We start from the raw sequence: 22,668 nt of genomic DNA, 5'->3' as shown, positions 1-22,668 counted from the left end.
ATGGAATTCTCCAGGCCAGAATACTGGAATGAGTAGCCTTTCCCTTCTCCAGGGGATTTTTCCAACGCAGGCATCAAACCCAGGTCTCCCGCCTTGCAGGCAGATTCTTTACCAGCTGAGCCACAAGGGAGGCCCGAGAATACTGGAGAAGGTAGCCTATTCCTTCTCCAGCAGATCTTCCCGACCCAGGAATAAAACCGGGGTGTCCTGCAATGCAGGTGGATTCTTTACCAACTGAGCTATCAGGGAAGCCCATGACATGCATATACATATATTTAATACTTAAACTTAGTTTTGTTTCTTTCTGTCCCACCAGGATAGCCCCACAAACAGCAGGATTTTATCACTGTATCTGCAGTTCCTGGCTGATGTAGAGCTAAATTAACTCATTGAGCAAAGTTAATACTGTACTCAGAGAAGGCAATGGCAACCCACTCCAGTACTCTCGCCTGGAAAATCCCATGGACGGAGGAGCCTGGTGGGCTGCAGTCCAAGGGGTGGCGAAGAGTCAGACGCGACTGAGTGACTTCACTTTCACTTTTCACTTTCATGCACTGGAGAAGGAAATGGCAACCCACTACAGTACTCCTGCCTGGAGAATCCCAGGGACGGAGGAGACTGGTGGGCTGCCATCTCTGGGGTTGCAGAGTCAGACACAACTGATGCGACTTGGCAGCAGCAGTAGCAATACTGTAAATAGTGTAAAGGGCAGAGGCCAGGAATCTTAGCAAACAGAAGGTCCCCCTACAAGGAAGGATATGAGGTGCAGAGAGAACCGTTCCCCTTAACAGATATGTCAGGACATTCTACCTATGGAACCCTGGTAGTCTGTTAAAATTTATACACAATCTCATGACAATTCCTACTTCTCCCATGGCTCCATTACACTGGGACCTGCCTGGACCATGCTCCTTGCCTTCATCAGCCTATCCACTCCTGAAACATTCACACGGGCACTTCCACCTGGGGAAATCCTGGACCCCTCACTCTTTTGACATGGTTCAAATGCTTCCATCTCGATGCTGCTCCCCTAGATGTTGGTACTGCCTCTGAACCCTGACCTCCCCTGACTTACTCAGGTCCAGAGGGCCTAGGTTTGAACCATGGTTTTGCCATTTACAGCTGCAGAACCCTAAAAATGACCTTTCATCGATGAATGAAATTAAGGCAACAGTGGCAAGACTTTCCTATTATGACTGAAGCGCTGAATGGATGAGTTATCTCGTGGCACTTAAGGCAGGAATAGAGTTAAGCTTCAGAAAGGGGTGGAACTAGGAATGTTCCCTCTTTGGAGGTCTGCCTCATTCTTCTTCCTGTAAACCTGTTCTTTGCTTCTCAGTGGATGCGTCAGAGTTGCTATATCAAAGCAAGCTCCCTGCAATCTCCTGCTTGCTTCTTGCCCAATAACCTACAGAAAGCAAGAAGTCTCTCCAGTGGTCCTGAGGCTATCAGTTGCTGGGTGCAGGGGGCGGGTGTGATAAGTCAGAGTCAGAGTTTCTGAGAGTCCTTTTCAAAACTGCCTATTAAATGGACTCAGAGATTTGAGGAATATGAAATATTTCAAGTAAAGCCTTTAGCACAGAGAATACAGTTAATACATTTTACTAGAGAACTTATTGCCTGCAGCCCTCTAGAGCAGCTGCCTGGCCCCTATTCCTTATCCTGCTGCTTCTGCTGCTAAGTCCTTCAGCCATGTCCGACTCTGTGCGACCCCATAGATGGCAGCCCACCAGGCTTCCCTGTCCCTGGGATTCTCCAGGCAAGAACACTGGAGTGGGTTGCCATTTCCTTCTCCAGTGCATGAAAGTGAAGAGTGAAAGTGAAGTCACTCAGTTGTGTCTGACTCTTAGCGACCTCATGGACTGCAGCCTACCAGGCTCCTCTGTCCATGGGATTTTCCAGGCAAGAGTACTGGAGTGGGGTGCCATTCCTTATCCTAGCAACCTCAAATTCCTTACTGGGGAAATATTTCTTCTCCCGTTCCTTCTAAATCCAGGCTTGCCTGTGACCACAGAAGCCAAAGAGCCTCTGTGCTTAGTTGCTCAGTCGTGTCTGACTCTTTGCAACCCCGTGGACTGTGGCCCGCCAGGCTTCTCTGTCCATTTGGATTCTCAAGGCAAGAACACTAGAGTGGTCGCCATGCCCTCTAAGAGGTTCCTTTTAACTGACCCTTCCTCTAAGTGCACAGGACAGGCAGTGACCTAAGCTCACACTGCCAGTTGCTGTCATCTGCAAAATTCAATCTACAGCAGCTGACTTGACTTAAGGATTGAAGAAGAGGTTAGGCTCACAATAGTGGCTCTCTGAGCAGACCATTCGTACGATCCAGGGTTCCTTAGTTCACAAGAGCTGCCCTCCTCAGAAACATGATGCAGGCTTCCCTTCAATCCTATGAGCTTCTGCTATTCTTACAAAATCCCTTTTCCCTAAGTTAACCAGGATGGGTTTCTGACTTAAGTCTTGTTAACTCTAATAACCACTACTGTATTGAAGGTGTAATGTTTTGTATCTTTGAAGTATTAAATACAAAACCATCATGTCACCATTTTCTTAAATGAGCAGCAAAAAAAAAAAAAAAAAAGCCTGAAGACTAAGTTCACCATGATCCTGGAGGACCCAGACCAAGTGACCTCCTGATTCTCTCCAGAGTTGGGTAATTTAGCATATATTTATGTGTAAGGTTTGGTCAGAGGGAGTAAGAACACATTAACCAAGAGGCCAGGACACTACATTAATAGTGAAAACAAACAAACACCTCGAAATTGGATAGCACGTTGAAGTGAATAAGGCATTTTCAATCCATAATCACATTTGGGCTTTCCACCTTCTCTAGGGCTACGTCTTTCTCAACTGTGAAGTGAGGACTGACACAGAATGGCTGCTCCCTATAAAGCTCCTTAGGAAGACAGAGCCTGTAATAGTACCAGCCCCTAGTAATCTGAGTCCTTGCTCCTTCGTGGCTGAGACATCTAGTGCGCCCCTTGAGCATGACTCTGGGCCACCTGGGTCCACTCCTGAAGCCCAGCTCTGTTAAATTCAGTGCACGGCTTTGGGCAAGTCTTGAGCCGGAGTCATCTCTGCCACAAGCATATTAACTCGCAGCGTCATGGTGAGGATTAAATCATGGCCACAAAACAATTCACAGGTGGTCAAAGCGATTTCTATCTCAATCTCGCCTCTCCCCATGTACCTCAGCCCAAGTCCATTCATCATCTTAGCTGACTACTGAAAACCCCCATCCAGGACTTAAAAATGCAAGAAACCTGAATACTATTCTATAGATTAGTATCCAATAAATTATTGAAACTGTAATCTAGAAAGCTTTCAGGAAGGGCCCTGTTATGAACTAAATTGTTTTCCCCTAAATTTCATGTTAAAGCCTAACTTCCAATCTGACTGTACCTGGAGATAGGCCTTTAGGAGTTAATTAAGGATGGGGCCCTAATCAAAAAGGGACTGTGGTCTTAAGGAGATACAGATATCTCTATGCTGTGAAAGCACACGGTGAAATGTGGCCACCTGCAAACCAGTTACGTGTCCTCACAAGAGCCTGACCATGTTGGCACCTTGATCTCAGATTTCTGGCCTTTAGAAATGTGAGAAAATAAGTTTCTGTTGTTTTAAGCCAGGCAGTATTTTCCTATGGCAGCCTAAGCAGACAGACAAGCCCTTTGTGAAAATTTTTAGGAAAACAGCCATGCCCTAAATAAGCTCAGCGCCTAGAACATTACTGGCTGTTTAAACATTCCTAATTGTGTCTTAACTAATTCCAACCTTTAGCACTACTCAGAAATAATAGGGATGGATATTCATGCTTCTAAGCAAATACGTGCATATTCCATTATCCTTCACCTGACATTCTTCCCAAAGATCACATCATTTGCACCGTTGGAATCTTACCAGCTGACAACCCTAGGAGCTACTCTCTAGGATAATCAATGATGAAAGTCACAATGACTGTTTCTGAGTCACAATTATTTTCCAAAGCTTTTCATTATTATATTGAAGTATCTGAATTAAGAATTTAGCAAGGCTAAAGGCTGTAAAGGTTTAAGGAGCAGGAGAAAATCACAATCACTGACTTTGTGTTGTGTGGTGAGTGAGGACAAAGAGAACATCCTTGCAGGGAGAAAGCTTAGTTCCAGGAAAAAAGAACAGCTGTCAAAATTGGCTCAACAGGCCACTGGGAAAGACCTCATCACACTCTTTACTTTCTTATATGAAGACGGGAGTGGGGGGGTGTGTTTCTGGATTGACATTTTGGGATTTCAGCATTAGCAGAAATGATCCACCAGGCAAAGGTGCCAGAAATGAACGACCTGCATGCTGACTGCACTCAGTGAGCAGGGCCGTGGAACACAAGGAGGTGAGAAGCAGGGACTACAGTTGACTGTGCCAGAAAGAACTTGATACATACCTGAACTTCACACTTATCTTTTAAAAAATGTGTCACAGAATTTCACATTTTAAAGTGCTACTTCCCCCAAAGCAAAACATTCTATAAATTCCGTTTAAAAAAAAAAACCAAACAACCTGAGTTCAGCATGAATGTTTCTTGTTAAGAGTTGAAACAGTGTTCCTTTTCTGGATTAGATAATATTCACCTCTCCTTTATTTAAACCAAGATGAGTCACGGCTTCTCACATACGTGTGCATAACACCTGAAGCTATTTGTTGATCACCTGCATGCCAGGCACACAAATGGCTTTATCCTCAACACACAGAACTGGGCGTACCTGACCAGTCTAGCAGGTTCTCCACAGGGCTGTGTGTTCTATCTCCCAGCCTAAAGCCTTAGGGTCTGGCCTTAAGTCAAAATTAATCACCTCATTTGTACCTTATATACAGCAACTTAATCGTTGCCCTCGTTGTTGTCTAGCACTAAACTAGGGAAAAGGATTCTTCTTTGGGAAGAGGACTTACTACTGGGATCCCTCACCACTAGCACCTGATGTAGCTTGCCCTCTGTATCTCTTAAGCTGGCAACCATTTAGGGATCCAGGGACAAAAAATACATACATATACACTGAATGGATCTTTCATTAGGTTGCTTAGAAAGTGATCACATACTCTTTATATATTATTGTATTATTCCCATCTAAATTCTAAAGGAGCTATTACTTAACCTAGACATAAAAGCCTGGAACTGACATGTACACACTGCTATATTTAAAATAGATAACCAATAAGACCTACTGTTAAAAAAATAAATAATAAATTATTTTTTAAAAGAAGCTATTACCAATCCTAGCCATTGAAAGTCTCACCATTCAAACCCCAACTAACTTATTTATTTAACAATCACTATTTTCAGAAGATGTCTTTAGCAAAATCCTGATAACTTGGTTTACGGTTTTTCTTTTAGGGGATATCAGATAAATGAACTTGCTATGATTTAAAATATATGTAACAACCTTCCCCTTTACTGTTTCCCTGTTGAACAAAGTGGGCTTCCCTCATAGCTCAGTCGGTAAAGAATCTGCTTGCAATGCAGGAGACCCAGGTTCTATTCCTAGGTCGGGAAGATCCCCTGAAGAAGGAAATGGCAACCCACTCCAGTATTCTTGCCCAGAGAATCCCATGACAGAGAAGACTACAGGCCATGGGGTTGCAAGAGTTGGACACGACTTAGCGACTAAACTACCATTAAACAAAAAGCATACTGAAGAGCCCCCAAGAAAAAGCACAAACCATTCTATGTTCTTTCATACAGCAGGCCAAATGATAACACCTCATACTGGAAAAGCAAGCTGTCATTAAATACTGCTCTCCAATCATGTTGAGATTAGTTCAAAATATTCCTGAATTAGGAGACAACTCTTGAGTTGTCCAAAGGCCATTTCCCCATTTACAAGGATAAAAAAAAAAACAAGCCCTCTCAAAACAAAAAACCCACAAAACTTTCTTTTTAAAGCACTATCTAGTTAAAAATGCAAAAAAGAAAAATAAAATCAGTACAGTTATTACTCTGATGTGATGAAGCTTAGACAGCAAGGTAAAACTATAAACAGACAAACTTTAAGTATTCTGAAATCAATGATGATAATACATGTGTCAGGCACGTCCAACAGAACACTTTTACAATGGTTTACATTTCCTTTTTATTTATTTCTTGAAACTGCCCGTATTGCAGGTTTCTCATGGATGAAATATGGAACTGAGCAGATTCTTTTTTCTACAAAATTATGGTATAAACTTGCTCAATTTTCTATCTTATTGCTAATAAACCTTACAGGCGCACAGTTTGTAAAATAAACCCCTTAAGGACTGAATGCGTAGAGCATGCTGCAAGGTACAAGAAATAAGCTAAAAATGAGCATTTAAACCTACATCTGGACCAACACAGTACTGAATGCTGGCAAACATTTATCACAACACAGGGAAAAATTAATAAAAGGAAATACAGTTCAGTCCTGAAAGGGTTAAATAGAAACCCTAATATATTATTGTTTCTAACCATCCATCCCACGTTACAGTGCTTGAAAACAAAGTCAAAAGTCTGGCACAGAAAATTACACACATTTGTTCAGTATTCATCAGAAACACAGCTGCTTTTGAAATCAAAAGTAAGTAACTTAGTTAATAACTGAATAACATTTTGATTCAAAGAAGAACCCCACCACCCCCACCCCTGCATGGATTATCTGATTAAACATGAATAGTTTAGTTCTTAAAAACTGTTGACAATTTCCTTTGAGGGCACAGACACTACTAGTTTGATTAAAAAAAAAAAACCTAACCAGTTATCGCAAATAAGTCTGTGCAGTAAGAGTGACAAATATTTTACCAGTTAATACACACATAAGGGTATCTTTACTTGTTGTGGTTTAAGAAAAGTCAGCAGCAGATTATACTAGTGTTCAACTCTGAAACCATTCAAAATAAAAAGGGCATTTTATATTTATAGCTTTTTGTTTGCCTTCTCAATCTGTGTGATCAATTAAAACGATAAGAGACAGCTTCTATGCATATTTTCAGAAACTGCATAGAATCATAAAAGCACAGGATATACTTCTAATACATGACTTAAAACAAAAAAACTTGAACACACTATACTTTAAATGAAGTGGTTACCATTCTGAGAGCCTTTATGAGGGAAAATGATCAGCATCTCTAATAATGCCACCACTGGAGGAAGGGCCACGTTCTACAATACTATAACTGGAGGACGAGGCTCCTGTAAATTATACACTGAAAATAATTCACAAAAATTTTTTTAAGCAGCTGACAAAAGAACTACTGACAAATGATAAGCCATAACAGACAAATCATTTCAGTTTGTGGTATGTAGAATGGCATAAGACAGTGGCGGGGGGTGGGGGTGGGGGCCTGTAGGAGTATATTCTTAAATCTTAAAAAAGAACTAACAATGAAGAGGAAACAGGTTTACAGTCTAACAGTTCAATTATCTTATTAAAATAAACAGAGCCAAAATTAGACATAGTTAAACAGTAAAAAAGCAGAAGTTCATTTTACTAAAGTCATAAACTTGAAAAAAAATATTTTGAGTTGCAGCGGTGGGGAGGAATAGTTTGTGCTTCAAAAGCATCTTATTTGTTATCAGTTAATTTAATATAAATTGGTAACTAAATAACAAACTTGGGAAGTGGAGGAAACCTGTGGCCCATTTCAGCAGCACTGAAAACATTTCTGCGCTCTGAACAAAAAGCACTGTGTGAAGGCTACTTCCAGACTCAACAGAGAGCAGAATAAATACTACTCAGAAAGAAGCAAGTTTGCAAGAAAAAGCCAGTAAACAGTTAAAACAAAGAAAGATAAGGCCACAAAGAATTCTGCCCTTGGTCACTGAAACAGATTTAAAGTATGAGGCAGGATTAGCTTGCAAGAGAAGCTAGTGACGGGAGCAGACTTAAAGAGAGAAAGGCTATATATAGCATAATGCAGCCTGTAGTAATTAAAAAGGCTTGCAGTAAAGAAAAAACCACAATAACTTTAACTACGTGTTTTACAAATGACTTCGCCCTTGAAAACTGAGGAAAAAGCGATTTAAAGATGTTAGGAACTATATTTACAATGGCATAGTCGGAGCAAAAGAATGAATAATGAAGATTTATCAAAGCTGTGGGGTGGGAATGGGGGGAAGCTATTCATGATGATGTTTTAAAAAGTCTACTGGTGGAAACTTTTCAAAATAGCCCAGGACACCAAAAAGACAATTTCTGTACGGAAAGATATGCAGGAAGTTACAGTTCTGCATCCTTAAGGTACTTGTGGCTTCTGTTTTATGGGACAGTAAAAGCTTACCACAATCGAGAGGTAGTTTTTACTCGAAGAAAGATGATTGTATTACTAGACCATGTCCTGTAACATTACACACATAGTTCCTGTACTAAATGGAGCCCAATGAGTCTGCCGCAATTTCTAAGAAACTGAACAAAGGTATAACCAAAGTGTGGGAACAAAACCAACGTAAAACAGGTGAGTCCAGCACAGAGAGGCAGCACACAACCCGGAATGCAATCAAATCTTAAATGGAGAAGAAATGCCTTCTGAGTAGGTGACATTTGTGAAGACACTCACGTTGGGGAAGAGAAGACCAAAAAAACGGGAGAGAAATGGAAAGATAAATTACATTTGCATTTTTATAATCTTACAGCTATCCATTTCTAAAGTATTGTCTTCCAGCTATTTTAGTTGGTCATCTAGTAAAAGCATCCTGTTTCAAGGTTACAGTGATGTTTTGACCTAGGCTACCCCCCCCACCAAAAAAAAAGGTAAATAAAACCACGCTTTTGCTGAGATTTTTCCTCATTATACAATAAGGGCACCATCTACCAGCTGGTAGCAAATATTTAGCATGATATTTTTTTGTTATCATATGCCAACAAGGCAGAAAAACACCCTGCTGAATGAAATCACTGGGAATATTCCAAGTTCAAAATAAAACGTTTAACTTACACATAATACAAGTTATGTACAAGATAAGGAGGGGGAGGAAACCTGAACAAATGTTGACTGAGTAGAAACATTTCTGCCCAGGAAAAGGGGAGGGAACACTGTAAAAACCAACATGTTCCATGCCATTAACTCATTAATGACTAAATGGCCACATTTAATTTCAGGTAAATGTTAGAACCTCTTGGATTACCACTATAAATACATTAAAAAAAAGAAAGTAACACAGAGAAATAACTATCAACGGTATTTGAGAATAGAGACTAAGTACATTGCATGTATTGCAGGCAAGGCAGAGGCATTTTTTTTTTAAAGCTTTTGCACAGACTTCATATAATCTTAAAAGAAATATGAATGCAGGCCTTTACAAGATTTGACTTGCTGAAATCAAAACACCTTCCATTCAAGAAAAGTCATAAGACTTCAGCTTTTAAAAAAATAATAAAATAAAAAGAACAGTTCCAGCCTTGGACCAGAAAGACCTGGAAGAGGATGGTAATTAGATTAAACAAGCATGGTCAGGCTTGGAACCTGAATGTACTTAAGAGCAAAAGCTCAAAGTGGGTGGGGAGGAGAACAACCTATTTGGTAACAAAGATGTATTATATACGTGATATAAAAAAGGTATGGTGAAAATGTACCTTTTACTAAAGCTTATACAAGTTCCTTGGTCCATAAAAACTATGTTAGATTTTTGTCTTCTAGTTTGATTAACTTTTACTTCAGCCACATCTCTATTTCTTGCCCATTTAAACAAAACCAAACAAAAACCAACCAAACAAAAATAACAGCTGAAAAAAATCGATTTCCAGAAGTTTATACATTTAGATGTTTTTTGTTTGTTTTGCTTTACTGTGGCTTCTGCACTTCAAATCAGCACTTGCAGGTAATGGGGTTTTTGAATAGTATAATCTGGTATGAAAAGTTTTCCCAAGAAACCACAAAAGATTGTTCATTTTTTTTTTTTTTTGTCAACATTTTGCCGCACTCAAGTCAGTGTAAGTCCTAGCAAAAAGACGGTAGTTAGGACACAACTGTTGCTGTAGATGACGTGACATTGGTTGAATTTGTGCTGACGTTTGTGTAACTTCCCTCGCTGTTTGTGTTTGATTCATTAGGGGGCACTTGGCTTGAGTTGGCTCGAAGGATTGCTCCCGCTGCACTGCAATGTGGCCGTGGCCCTGGTTCTGGGGTATAGGTAAAGGTAAGGCTGGTGGAATAAATGATTCCATCATTACGGACCAAAGTTACTGGAACCTGGACTGGCTGCCGGACCCATCTCCAGCCTTCTCGGAATGCAGAAATGTCTGGGACAACACAGAGCATACTCTCTCCACATCTGAGGAGGAAACAGAAATCACTTAAAAGCATGGCAAACTTTGTAACTGCAACTTAAAAACAAGGTTGCTTAATACAGGACAATCAACCTCTTAATACAGGACTCTTGGGAAATAGTCTCATGTACCCACCCCCATCAAAAACTCTGGATGATGTAAAAAATTGTATTAAGTACCTGTACATAGTTTCAGCTTCTACATCCCCAAACCACACTCGTAAATTTGGAGTGAAATTCTGTCCTGTTAGTTCAAGCATTGCTACGTCCCCACCGCCATTCAACTGCAATTCACAGAAAATCAAAACAACATTGAGGAAACATTTCATTTTTCATTAAAGTACACAGGTGAGTTTTTCATTCAAGTATCATGTGCAAAAAAAAAAAAGATAATTAAAATATTTCCTTTAAATAACATGATTATAAAGACAAAGTGAACTAAAACGCTCAAAAGCTGATTTACACTTAAATTTTCTTGCTAAAATTTTGTGTTCCTCTGATTTTCTTCTTCACTGTGTAAAAAATCCTCCAAATCACAGGATTTGAAGAAAAATCAAATTTATTGTGAAGTAAAATTACGCCACGTCATAGCTGAGCAGTTGCAAAAAGCTGAAGTCAACTTGTAAGAGGTCTCACCTGAAGACTTTCTACGACAGGCACAGGTGTGACTGGGGCAAGGACAGGGCCCATCCCCTCATAAAACGTATACTCTGCCTTATCCGTGCTAATGATTGTCCAGGAAGCTCCGTCATTTATCATCTCTTTATTTGGTTCTTTTGGGCATGGAGTGGCCTTAGAAACAAAGAACGGTTATAAATTATATACACTGTGGTACTGTAAGACAATTTTAACAAAGTAACACCCATGAAAAGAATTTAGTACAAATTCATAAACTTCCCAGGCTCCACACTTTTCCAACCCCTAATTAAAAATAGAATATTAATATGGAAACCTCACATAAGGCAGGTTTTATTTTAATATAAACTATTTAAGTGACATACTAAAAATTAATAATACCTTTCAGAATAACCATTTAAGTAAAATTACACCGCTACCTGTATAATTTCTTTAGTAAAAGATCAGTATCTGTGATATAATTAAATGCTTAAAATGCCTCAGAGCTCCCTAAGAGAGAGGGGGGCTTCCCTGGTGGCTCAATGGTATAGAATCCACCTGCCAATGCAGGAGACACGGTTGAATCCCTGGGCTGGGCAGATCCCCTGGAGAAGGAAATGGCAACCCACTCCAGTATTCTTGCTGGGAAATCCCATGGACAGAAGAGCCTGGCAGGCTGTGCTCATGGGGTCACAAAGAGTCGAAAACGGCTGAGTGACTAAACAACATCAACAAAACAAAGAGAGAATGGATGTCCCCTCCTACTTAGAGAATTATAGAAACTTCTGTACTTTCAGCAGGAAGGAACCAAGATGTGAATGGCAATCCCCTACCCCTACCTCGAAACACCTAGGCCAGCCCAGTGCTGGGCTGAGGAGACCACCTGTGTGTGGCCATCTCTCCGGAAAAAGCCTCCAGATGTCCACAAATGAGTTTCATGTGGAAGTGTAACTATTCTATTAAGTCATTTGTTCATGTCATAAATGTCCTCATGAAGGCCTTCTGAGTCAATATAGTTAAAAATTAGATTTTGACTAATTAGTTTTTAACATGTCATCATTACTATCTTAGAAGACTCCAATATAAATCTGATGAGAATTATGAATCCTCCTCCAAAATATGCATGCACCACTATATACAGTGTTGTCTGCACATAATTTCAGGTGACTCTCTGAACACCCAACATCTACTTTTGGATAATCTGAAGAATTTTCATCCCTCAGAATTAGATGTTAACTGTTTCTCTTAGAACATTCTCATAGTTTTGAGCTCTTTGAGGTAGAATGACTAACATGTCTGAAGAACATGTGGGCTAAGCACCCTTGAAGTCGGGATAAATATCTGAACACAGATTCATGTATTTGGATGTATTAACACTTTTAAACGAGAGTTTCATGTTTCTGAATGCTGCTAACCTAACAGTTTGCACATTTTAGATTTTACCAGCAATTTAGAAACATACCTGAAACTGGATTATTCTTTCTTGAGAAAGGCACAAGTACATTCTTTCTGTATCCTTAAGGTAAAACGCACATTTGTGGAGCTGTGACACAGGATCATCGGCATCCAGCAACGCAGTCTGCTTATCAACCTTCCTAATTATCTGCATTTCAACAATTAAAAAACAAAAGGTCATCACATGTGGACAGTCTTCATTTCCTACACTGTCAAGAGTACACGGCAAGAATCTGCCATGAAATAGTACATCATAGATACCTATCACATATCTACATACACAATAGCATGTACAAACAATAAAGTAAGGCATAAAAATACTTCTAAATTGCAAGCATGTTAAGAATGCGGAGATGTTACCTTCCACCACCAACTCCTAAAAACAATAGGGCAGGCAGGCATTTGCTTTCTAAATCTGTGCTTTTCAAACTTTGACATCTGTACAAACCATATGGGGTTCCTGTTAAACATACATCTGTTCTGAGCCTGCAAATCAGAGAGGGCCTGATATTTTGCACTTCTGGCTAATTTCCAGCTGATGTTCATCGTGCTGGTCTATGAATTGTATTTTGAATAGCAAGTTCAGATGACCTCTCCAATAACACACAATGACAAATATTCCAACACCAAAGGGAAAATTATCTCTAAAGGCCACTATGGGTATGCTAATTAGCACCTAAGTCCATTATCACACTTACATGCTGTTGCTTTGTTTTAACATAAAAGAGGCATCATTCTGCAGATTAGGAAACAGGCTCAGAGGTCAGGTTGCTGCTGCTGCTGCTGCTAAGTCGCTTCAGTCGTGTCCAACTCTCTGTGACCCTGTAGACGGAACCCCACCAGGCTCCTCCGTCCCTGGGATTCTCCAGGCAAGAACACTGGAGTGGGTTGCCATTTCCTTCTCCAATGCATGAAAGTGAAAAGTGAAACTGAAGTCGCTCAGTTGTGTCTGACTCTTAGCGACCCGATGGACTGCAGCCTACCAGGCTCCTCTGTCCATGGGATTTTCCAGGCAAGAGTACTGGAGTGGGGTGCCATTGCCTTCTCTGCAGAGGTCAGGTTAAGCTCCTCAAATTCACCAGGTCAGTAGCTGAAGAACCAAAGTATGATTCCAAGGCTGGCTGCCTGCCCAGTTTGAACTCTTTCCATTATATAGTATGACCTTACACTACAAATATTCCACAAAACACATGGGATATCTGAAAGATAGTACTATTCAAACCTTCAGTGTTACTTATCACATGGAAAGTAATCACTCAGTGTTTGAGGGCTGTGAAGATTACTCTCAACAGCATCCAAACATGCTGGAACCACTTCTCATCTTTAATCAGAAATAAAGAAACCCCCTCCTTGGGACTCCATTGGTGGTCTAGTGGTTAAGACTCCGTGCTCCCAAAGCAGGAGGCACGGGTTCTATCCCTGGTTGGGGAGCTGAGATCCTGCACACCGAGTGGTGTGGCAAATCAGTAAACAAAGTGTCCAGTCACTGACATCAAAAAAAGAAAAACACCCTTCCGTGACTACATGTCCTTCTCCTTCCCTCTCACCACCCCGTCTCCCTGTTCCCCTTTACAGCAAAACTCCTCTTCCTCACCATCTCATTTCCTGAAATCTCTCCAACTTTGTGTTTCAAAATTGCTCTTGGTGAGGTCCTTAAGGACTTCCAGACAGATGAATCCCACGAGCACTTCTCTGTCCTCACCTCAGCTTTCTCAGAAGCATCTGACCCACACATTCTTCCTTCAGAAACACACCTGCTCTAACTGCCGTCAGTGCTCCGGAGCAGAGTCCCCAGATCTCTTTCCCTCTTCCCACACTCTAGAGACCTTCTACTCTCTATAGTGGTTAGTAGTAGTAGTGTTAGTTGCTCAGTCGCTTCCGACTCTTTGCGAGCCCATGGACTGTGACCCGCCAGGCTCCTCTGTCCATGGGATTCTCCAAGTAAGAATATTGGAGTAGATTGCCATTCCCTTCTCCAGAGGATCTTTCCAACCCAGGGATCAAACCCGGGTCTCCTTCATTGCAGGCAGATTCTTTACTGTCTGAGCTTTAGAGGCTGGCAATTCCTAAACTTTTATCTCCAGCCATAGCCTTTCTCAGGCACGCAACTTGTATATTTAACTACCTATTCAACAGTTCCACTTAAAATGTCTATTAATAGCCGTTTCAATCAAAAACATAATTTTTTATTTCTTCCTAAGCTCAATAAATGACACCATGTTCACTCAATCCTAAAACTGTGGAGTCACCTTTGACTCCTTACTTTCTCTTACACTCCATCTGTCAACAAATTCTGTTAGGCCTGGAAAATCCCATGGACGGAGGAGCCTGGTGGCCTCCAGTCCACGGGGTCACTAGGAGTCGGACACGACTGAGCGACTTCACTTTCACTTTCATGCATTGGAGACAGAAATGGCAACCCACTCCAGTGTTCTTCCCTGGAGAATCCAAGGGACGGGTGAGCCTCGTGGGCTGCCGTCTATGGGGTCGCACAGAGTCGGACACGACTGAAGTGACTTAGCAGCAGCAGCAGCAGCAGCAACTTTTAAGTAAATCAGTCACTTTTCATCACCTTACCAGTACCATCTTGGTCTAAGGTATCGTCATCAACTTCTAGCCTGAATTATGACAAAAGCCCAGTCATCTTTCTCTTTGCTTCCACCACTATATCCCCCTGTGCTCTTATTCACAGAGCAGCCAGAATTATCCTTCCAAACATAAACCAGCCATCATCCTCTGTTTGAGAGCCTCAAGTGGCCTCCTATTGTACATAGGTAACAGAAAGTTTTACTCTGGACAGATCGAGGGATTTGACAAGATGTTGCCCATGGCTTACTCTGCAGCATCATTTCCTGGCACTTGCCCTCTCCATCCTCCCTCAGGTCTAGCTATAGTGGCCTCCTTGCCAGTCCTCGTACATTTCTGTCTTCTTTTTGCTCGCATTCTGTCAGCCCGAAACATTCCACAGCCAGTTTCTGTTTCCCAACTTCATTATGGTCTCTGTTCAAACAGCCCCACTTCATAAAGGTTTCTGACCACTGTAAGCTCTCCCATTTCCCTATGTATTTATCCTGTTTTAATTTGTCTTGCTACTTATACTAACCTTTAAATACATTATGTAGACATCTCTTTAGCTGGCTTTTTGTCTGTCACCCTACCAAAACATAAGCTCCAAGAGGAAAGGAAGTCTAACTTGTTCACCAATGTATCTCCAGCATCTAGACAGTGACTGACCCATGGAAGGTTCAGGGTTATTTGTAGAATGCACGTATACATGTAGGACTATAATACTTTGCTCCACAATGGACATTCTTAATAACTCACAGAATTTTGGAAGGGTTAAATGAATTGATATTTGTAAAAGTGCTCAGAAGAGTGCTATAAATATTATGCAGTACTATTGGGTTTTTATTACTTGATTCACACACCTAACTTATATTCCATGATCATTTTTTTTCACCTTAAGCCACAACTATTAAAAATCCTAATCTTTAGGTCAACATTCTTCATATTTACATATTTTTAGCTCTGCAGTTTATTTGATTATTTGTCAATCTACTGATATCACCACTAATTTTCAAGTTTAAAGGGAGACAGTACACTTTTAGCAATTATATTTTCTAATATATTCTGTGAGACTAATTAATAAACTCAAGTAAAATGTTTCCATTCAACTCTAGCCTTAAAACTGTATATAACAATGCTTGAATTTTAAAGAAATAGTGAATTTTGAAAGATGTAAGCCCAAAACTTCCTGTAGGTCTACCACACTCATCTATGACTTCACCACATAAGACTCAAGATCTGCCTATAACAGTTTATTCCTGTAACCTACTGTTTCTTCACTACTTAATAATAATGAGCATATTGAGAACATGGGTCATGTTTGGTTCAATTTTATTTCTCACAATAGCTCTCTGGACATAGACACTGCTGAGTGACCTGGTCTCACCAATAAGAAAACCAAAGATGCCCCCTATTATTTGGTATCAAAAACTTGCTGTGATAATATCTAATTATTAAGAAGAGGAAAGAAATCTGAGAAGCCAGGTAGCGTGAATGTTATAATGAGCTATGTGTGATGAGAAAGTGATGAACTCTAACACCAGGAGTTACTGCACCCAGCTCTTGCTCCTCTATGCTGGCTCTGTAGGTTACTGGTACAGTGTTTACTATACTTCTTAGGTAACTGGGATGCAGCCCTTCAGGACAGAAAACATACCTTATTCATACTCTTAGCACTATACCTTGTAAATGCACAGGCTAAGTTTATGCTGCTGATTAGTTTATCTAACAGATGTCAGCTGTCCCGAATTTCTGGGGTATCTCACAGACTTGAGAACATGAGACAAATGCTAACTGATGTTTCTTATTAGTTGGCTAGATCTACATAGATTGTGCCTGGTTTCAAAGTACCCAAACCAGGGTTTCTCACTAAGACCTTCATCCCATTGAAATTGGTCTTGGGGGGACAGTGGTTTTCAAGCAAGGATCTCTAACAAGGCTAATATTCTAGGAAACATAAAATGCAAACTTTAGATATTAAGGCAGTGTTATCCTTCTTAAAAGCATATGAAAACTATAGAATGCTTCCTCTGAGAAACATGTTTTCATTGAAAACTGTATGTAAGTGGACGGACAGGCAGGCAGGAAGTAGTGTAGACCATATAAAGCCTAGCTATGATTCTGAGGAAACTAATGCCTCAATCACATGATCTCTAGAAAGAAGTATTTACTGTTAGCAATGTTAACGATTGTACTGCAACTTTTCCTAAGGCATTCTCTGGATCAGGTTTTTTTATTTCATTTTTATAATTAGAGCCACACAGTTTTGAATATAAAAATATTCAATTAAAGATGACTTTCAAGCAAGGCAGACTGGTACTTTACATGGAACTAAGGGAAAAGGCCATTTTTAGATTTGAGTCAGTCTTTTCAGTGGCCTATATATAAGTTGTTGCTGGTCAGAGACATAAGCCTCTGAGTTGTGCCTCCAAAGTACAGTCATTTAATGCCAAAGCAAATAAACACGATCCTTGGAATATAATGACACAGAATAAATAAGAAGAAAACTTTAGTAAAATTTATTCAGTCCATTTTTTGGTTTGTGTCTTCCTAATTTATGCACCCTTCATTCCCTTTCTCCTTTTTATAATCTATCGTAGGTTCAAGGTTTTGTAAACTTATAGTTTACATATAGTAAACTATAGTAATAGTAATAGTTTCACATATTTTGGCTTTAAGTTGAAATGGGAAATAAAATCACCTTGTACAACCACAACACAGAAAAAGATAACAAAAACCACAAGATGATGCATTAACTCAGATAATTATAGATCAACCCAGCTCCCTGCTGAAATAGTCCCAGAAAATATCCGCCAATGAAATATTTCATCAAAGAGATACAAAGCATATTCAGGAAAGTAATACTAAAGTTTGTCCATTCACTCAGCCCCTCCCCCAAGCTGACCTTGAATCCAACTTACTCACAAACTCCTTCCATCTTCAATACAACTAAATTGTGTTCTGTTTCAGAAAACGAGGGGGAATATGATGCAGAATATATAAGAGGCTTTTGCTTCACTTTGCTAAGAAAAGCAGTTTTTTACTATTTCAAAAAGCCCAAACACTGTCTCTATCTTTTTGCAGGAGAGTAAACTAACAAAAACTATGCTTATATTTTTAAAGAAATTTACAATTTCTATGCTTTTGAAAACTTGGGCCTGTGTCAGGATGCAGCAAGCACCACAAAGAATGAATAATGAACCTACATTAGTTAAGAAAATAAATCATAATGTAACTTTAGAGTGCCCTCTATCGAACATGTCCAGATAAACAACCAAAAAAGGGGGGAAAGCTGTCAAAATTTATTATAAACAGTCATGAGGTCATTAAGGCCATACCAATCTTGGGAGTGCCATGCCAGTAACTGAACACACAAGTTTGACTGTTTGTCCATAATGGATGTATCCATCGCGGACTGTGAATTCTTCTCCTTCTGATTCATCATCATCCACTGCAGTACGATGGAAACAGAGATCAAATTATCATCTTTAAAATTTATTAATCTGCTTATAAAAACAACAAGACTAAATATATCTGTAAATCTTTTTATTAAAAAAAATTAATTTCACACCAAAAAAACCAAATGCATATTTTTATACTCACAGAGATGAATGTAAAATGCTCCCCACTGCTGAGAACTGGCATGGAAATTACCTCCTTCTACATGCAAGTATCTGGTGCTAACTGTCTGGGATCGGAGTCTATTAAACAGAGCCACCTTTGTTCCTGAGGCAATGCAGACTGCAAAGAAAAAACAGCTATTTACGTGATTGGGGGGGTAGGGGGGGTAACAGTAAAGGGCAAGAAGGTGCCAGTACCTGGTAAGTTATGACTATTCTTTACTATAATAATTAATGGATTCTGCTAACACTTATTTTAAACCCTCCAAGAAAATACAGATAATACTCCCCCAGAAGTCAGGGTAGCTCTTTTATTAATAACGTTAAGCTACAGATATATAATATGCCCATAAAAATGATTTTCAAATTAGTGCTGTATAATATATTTAACACAGTGCTGTTTTTTAAAAGGAAGTTGCTTTTAAAATAATAGGTGTCAAATAATAGGAAATTGATTAAATAAAACATAACATTATTGACCTAATTGAATAATGTGTATTTAAATGCACTGAAGAGAAAATATCTCCCTGATATATCAATGAATGCAAAGCAGACTATACTGTGGTTTCATTAGGTAAACATATACATTTTTATGTGATAACATATGTCTCCACATGCTCACATATAATCCCATGGAATATATTCAAAAAGAGGGATCTAGAAGGATGTTTACCAAAGATGATGGCAATTGCCTCTGGATACTGTGATTTTAGAGATTTTGCTTTCTTCTAAATACCTTAAAGTATAGCATTGCATGAAATTTCTTGAAAAACCAACCACATCTATGTAAACAGGAAAAATACTCTATAAATGAAATACATTCTTTGCCATCAAAAAACTCAAGAATCAACAGAAATACAAAATTAAAGACTTTAAATAAAATCCTGTAATTTGAATTGGCTTAAGACATCTGTGCATGCTCAATTGTGTCTGACTCTTTGCGACCCGTGACTACAGCCTGCCAGGCTTCTCTGTCCAAGGGATTCTCCAGGCAAAAATACTGGAGTGGGGTTGCCGTTTCCTTCTCCAGGGGAAGCTCCCTAATCCAGGAATCGAACCCGAGTCTCTTGCATCTCCTGCATTGGCAAGTGGATTCTTTAGCTACCTGACTGTGCTGCACAATTGAACTGGAAACAATCTAAATGCATGGCATTAAATGCCTCCTGATGCAAGAATACACAGAGTAACTACACAAAAAAGATCTTCACAACCCAGATAATCATGATGGTGTAACCACTCACCTAGAGCCAGACATCCTGGAATGTGAAGTCAAGTGGGCCTTAGGAAGCATCACTATGAACAAAACTAGTGGAGATGATAGAATTCCAGTTGCGCTATTTCAAATCCTAGAGGATGATGCTGTGAAAGTGCTGCATTCAATATGCCAGCAAATTTGGAAAACGCAGCAGTGGTCATAGGACCGGAAAAGGTCAGTTTTCATTCCAATCCCAAAGATAGGCAATGCCAAAGAATGCTCAAACTACCGCACAATTGCACTCATCTCACACGCTAGTAAAGTAACGCTGAAAATTCTCCAAGTCAGGCTTCAACAATACGTGAACCATGAACTTCCAGATGGTCAAGCTGGTTTTAGAAAAGGCAGAATAACTAGAGATCAAATTGCCAACATCCGCTGAATCATCGAAAAAGCAAGAGCGTTCCAGAAAAACATCTATTTCTGTTTTACTGACTATGCCAAAGCCTTTGACTATGTGGATCACAACAAACTGTAGAAAAACTAAGATCATGGCATCTGGTCCCATCACTTCATGGCAAACAGAGGGAGAAACAGTGGAAACAGCGGCTGACTTTATTTTTCTGGGCTGCAAAATCACTGCAGATGGTGACTGCAGCCATGAAATTAAAAGACACTTACTCCTTGGAAGAAAGTTATGACCAACCTAGACAGCATATTAAAAAGCAGAGATATTACTTTGCCAACAAAGGTCTGTCTAGTCAAAGCTATGGTTTTTCCAATAGTCATGTACGGATGTGAGAGTTGGACTATAAAGAAAGCTGAGCACCAAAGAATTGATGCTTTTGAACTGTGGTGTTGGAGAAGACTCTTGAGAGTCCCTTGGACTACAAGGAGATTCCACCAGTCAATCCTAAAGGAAATCAGTTCTGAATATTCATTGGAAGGACTGATGCTGAAGTTGAAATTCCAATACTCCGGCCACCTGATGGGAAGAACTGATTCATTGGAAAAGATCCCGATGCTGGGAAAGATTGAAGGCGGGAGGAGAAGGGAATGACAGAGGATGAGGTGGTTGGATGGCATCACTGACTAAATGGACATGAGTTTGAGTAAACTTTGGGAGTTGGTGATGGACAGGGAGGCCTGGCGTGCTGCAGTTCATGGGGTCGCAAAGAGTTGGACACGACTAAGTGACTGAACTGAACTGATGCAAGAACACTATATCAACTGTGAAGCAGGCTTGCCCTCCAGCAACAAAGAACAACAAAAAGGAACAAAAGAACAACAAGCTGAAATCTGATCAAATTTCTAAATTAACTACTGACAAAGACTCTCTCCTTGACCAAACTTCAGACAGGGTCCTCTGAGCCCTTTATCCATGGAGACTCTTTCTTGGGTCCCGATAACGGCCTAGCCAGCCCAGTTACTGCCAAGAATCCTGCTAGGTCATCCTTCCATCCTTGATATCTGATCAAGTTTTTTCCCTTCACCTTTATATCTAATCATCTTGTTCTTGTTAAATCACTAAGTCCTGTGCAACTCTTTTGTGGCCCCATGGATTATATAGCCCTCCAGGCTCTTCTGTCCATGGGATTTCCCAGGCAAGAATACTGGAGTGGGTTGCCGTTTCCTCTCCAGGGGATCTTCCTGACCCAGGGATCAAACCTGTGTCTCCTGCACTGGCAGATGGATTCTTATCCTCTGAGCCAGCCAGAAAGCCCATCTGATCAACTTGGCCTATCTTTATAAAAATTCTAGTCAAGAATACCCACACCCTCGATTTCTCCTCTTAGTAACTTTCCCCCTACTGACATGTTCAACTCTGCTCCTTGACTATAAATCCCACTTGTCCTTGTTGTATTTGTAGTTGAGCTCAGCTCTATACTGAAAGCTCTTTTCCCTACTGCAAATGTAGTGAATAAAATGTGCTTTTACCACCTTTAATGTCCAATTCTGTTTCTCTTTGACACTAACAATTTACAGAAAATACATTAAACCACACCAAGGGAATACAATTACTGAAATCCAGTATGTGAAAATCTCTCATAGTCAACTGACTTAGCCTCTTGAATAAATAAAGAGAGAGAGAAAGATGAAGAGAAAAATCCACAAATTTTAAAAAGAAAATTCAATGACATGTCAACACAATACATAATATCTGGTGAATCATATTTGAATTTTGATTCAAACCAACGGCTCACCAACACCCCCCAACCCCCACACACATTTTAGACAATTTTCAATTTGAGCACTGAATAGGTATTTAATGATACTAAGACATTATTTCTTTTTATAGTTGTTTTATGTTTGCTTTTGTGTGATCATGGTATTATAATTATATTATATATAATATTATCTATTATAATTATATTATATTAAACAAAGAGACCCTATCTTTCAGAGATGCATAGAAACATTTACAGGTGATGCAATGTCTTGGATTTGCATCAAACTAAAATGATGGCAGAGAAAAGTGTGGGTGGAGTAGGGTTACAGATAATGATGAATCAAGACTGGCCTGAAGTTAAGATCACTGATGAAAAGTTACGAGAATAAAAAAAATAAAATAAAATAAAGAAGAGTTAGAGAATAAACAAAAGAGGTTTCATGTTATTATGCAACTCTACTTTAGTATGTTTGAGATTTCCGTAACGATGATGATAATGGCTAAAGCAGACTAAAAACAACCCACTATATAACATCTCATAAGTTCATTAAAAAAAGAGAAAACAAAGTAAAACCAAGCAAATTAACCAAAATCCTAAAACCTCACCTTCAAAGAATGAAACTATTATTCTGCAAATTAGTACACAAGCGCTTACCCTGCCTTTTCTCCATAGACTACATTTAAAGCAAACAGCAAACAAATGTAAAAGTTAAGAATAAAAGAATTAGAAATGCCACTATTTTGCAACCATGATGAAGGACTACTAAAATCATTTGGTTAAAGTTTCCTGAGGAATTTT

At 39.7% G+C, this 22,668-nt stretch overlaps 1 protein-coding gene across 6 annotated transcripts in view; it reads right to left on the bottom strand.

Moving 5' to 3' along the window:
* Window positions 1-6,087: 6,087 nt before the first annotated feature.
* Window positions 6,088-22,668, bottom strand: part of RBPJ (recombination signal binding protein for immunoglobulin kappa J region) — a 227,640-nt gene continuing 211,059 nt past the window's right edge. For all 6 annotated transcript variants that reach the window (XM_043871439.1, XM_043871438.1, XM_043871440.1 and 3 more), the window contains 6 exons: window positions 18,488-18,625; window positions 18,223-18,335; window positions 12,327-12,467; window positions 10,886-11,041; window positions 10,430-10,533; window positions 6,088-10,255 (listed from right to left, as the gene is read on the bottom strand). In XM_043871439.1, the coding sequence (XP_043727374.1) occupies window positions 9,940-10,255; window positions 10,430-10,533; window positions 10,886-11,041; window positions 12,327-12,467; window positions 18,223-18,335; window positions 18,488-18,625 (968 nt within the window). In that variant the 3' untranslated portion in view covers window positions 6,088-9,939. The remainder of the gene's footprint in view (window positions 10,256-10,429; window positions 10,534-10,885; window positions 11,042-12,326; window positions 12,468-18,222; window positions 18,336-18,487; window positions 18,626-22,668) is intronic.

This window comes from Cervus elaphus, chromosome 17 (assembly GCF_910594005.1).
Source record: "Cervus elaphus chromosome 17, mCerEla1.1, whole genome shotgun sequence".
In the NCBI taxonomy this organism is placed as follows: Eukaryota; Metazoa; Chordata; class Mammalia; order Artiodactyla; family Cervidae; genus Cervus; species Cervus elaphus.
Note: the sequence above shows the minus strand (reverse complement) of the source record. Positions and strands in the feature narration are given on the sequence as shown.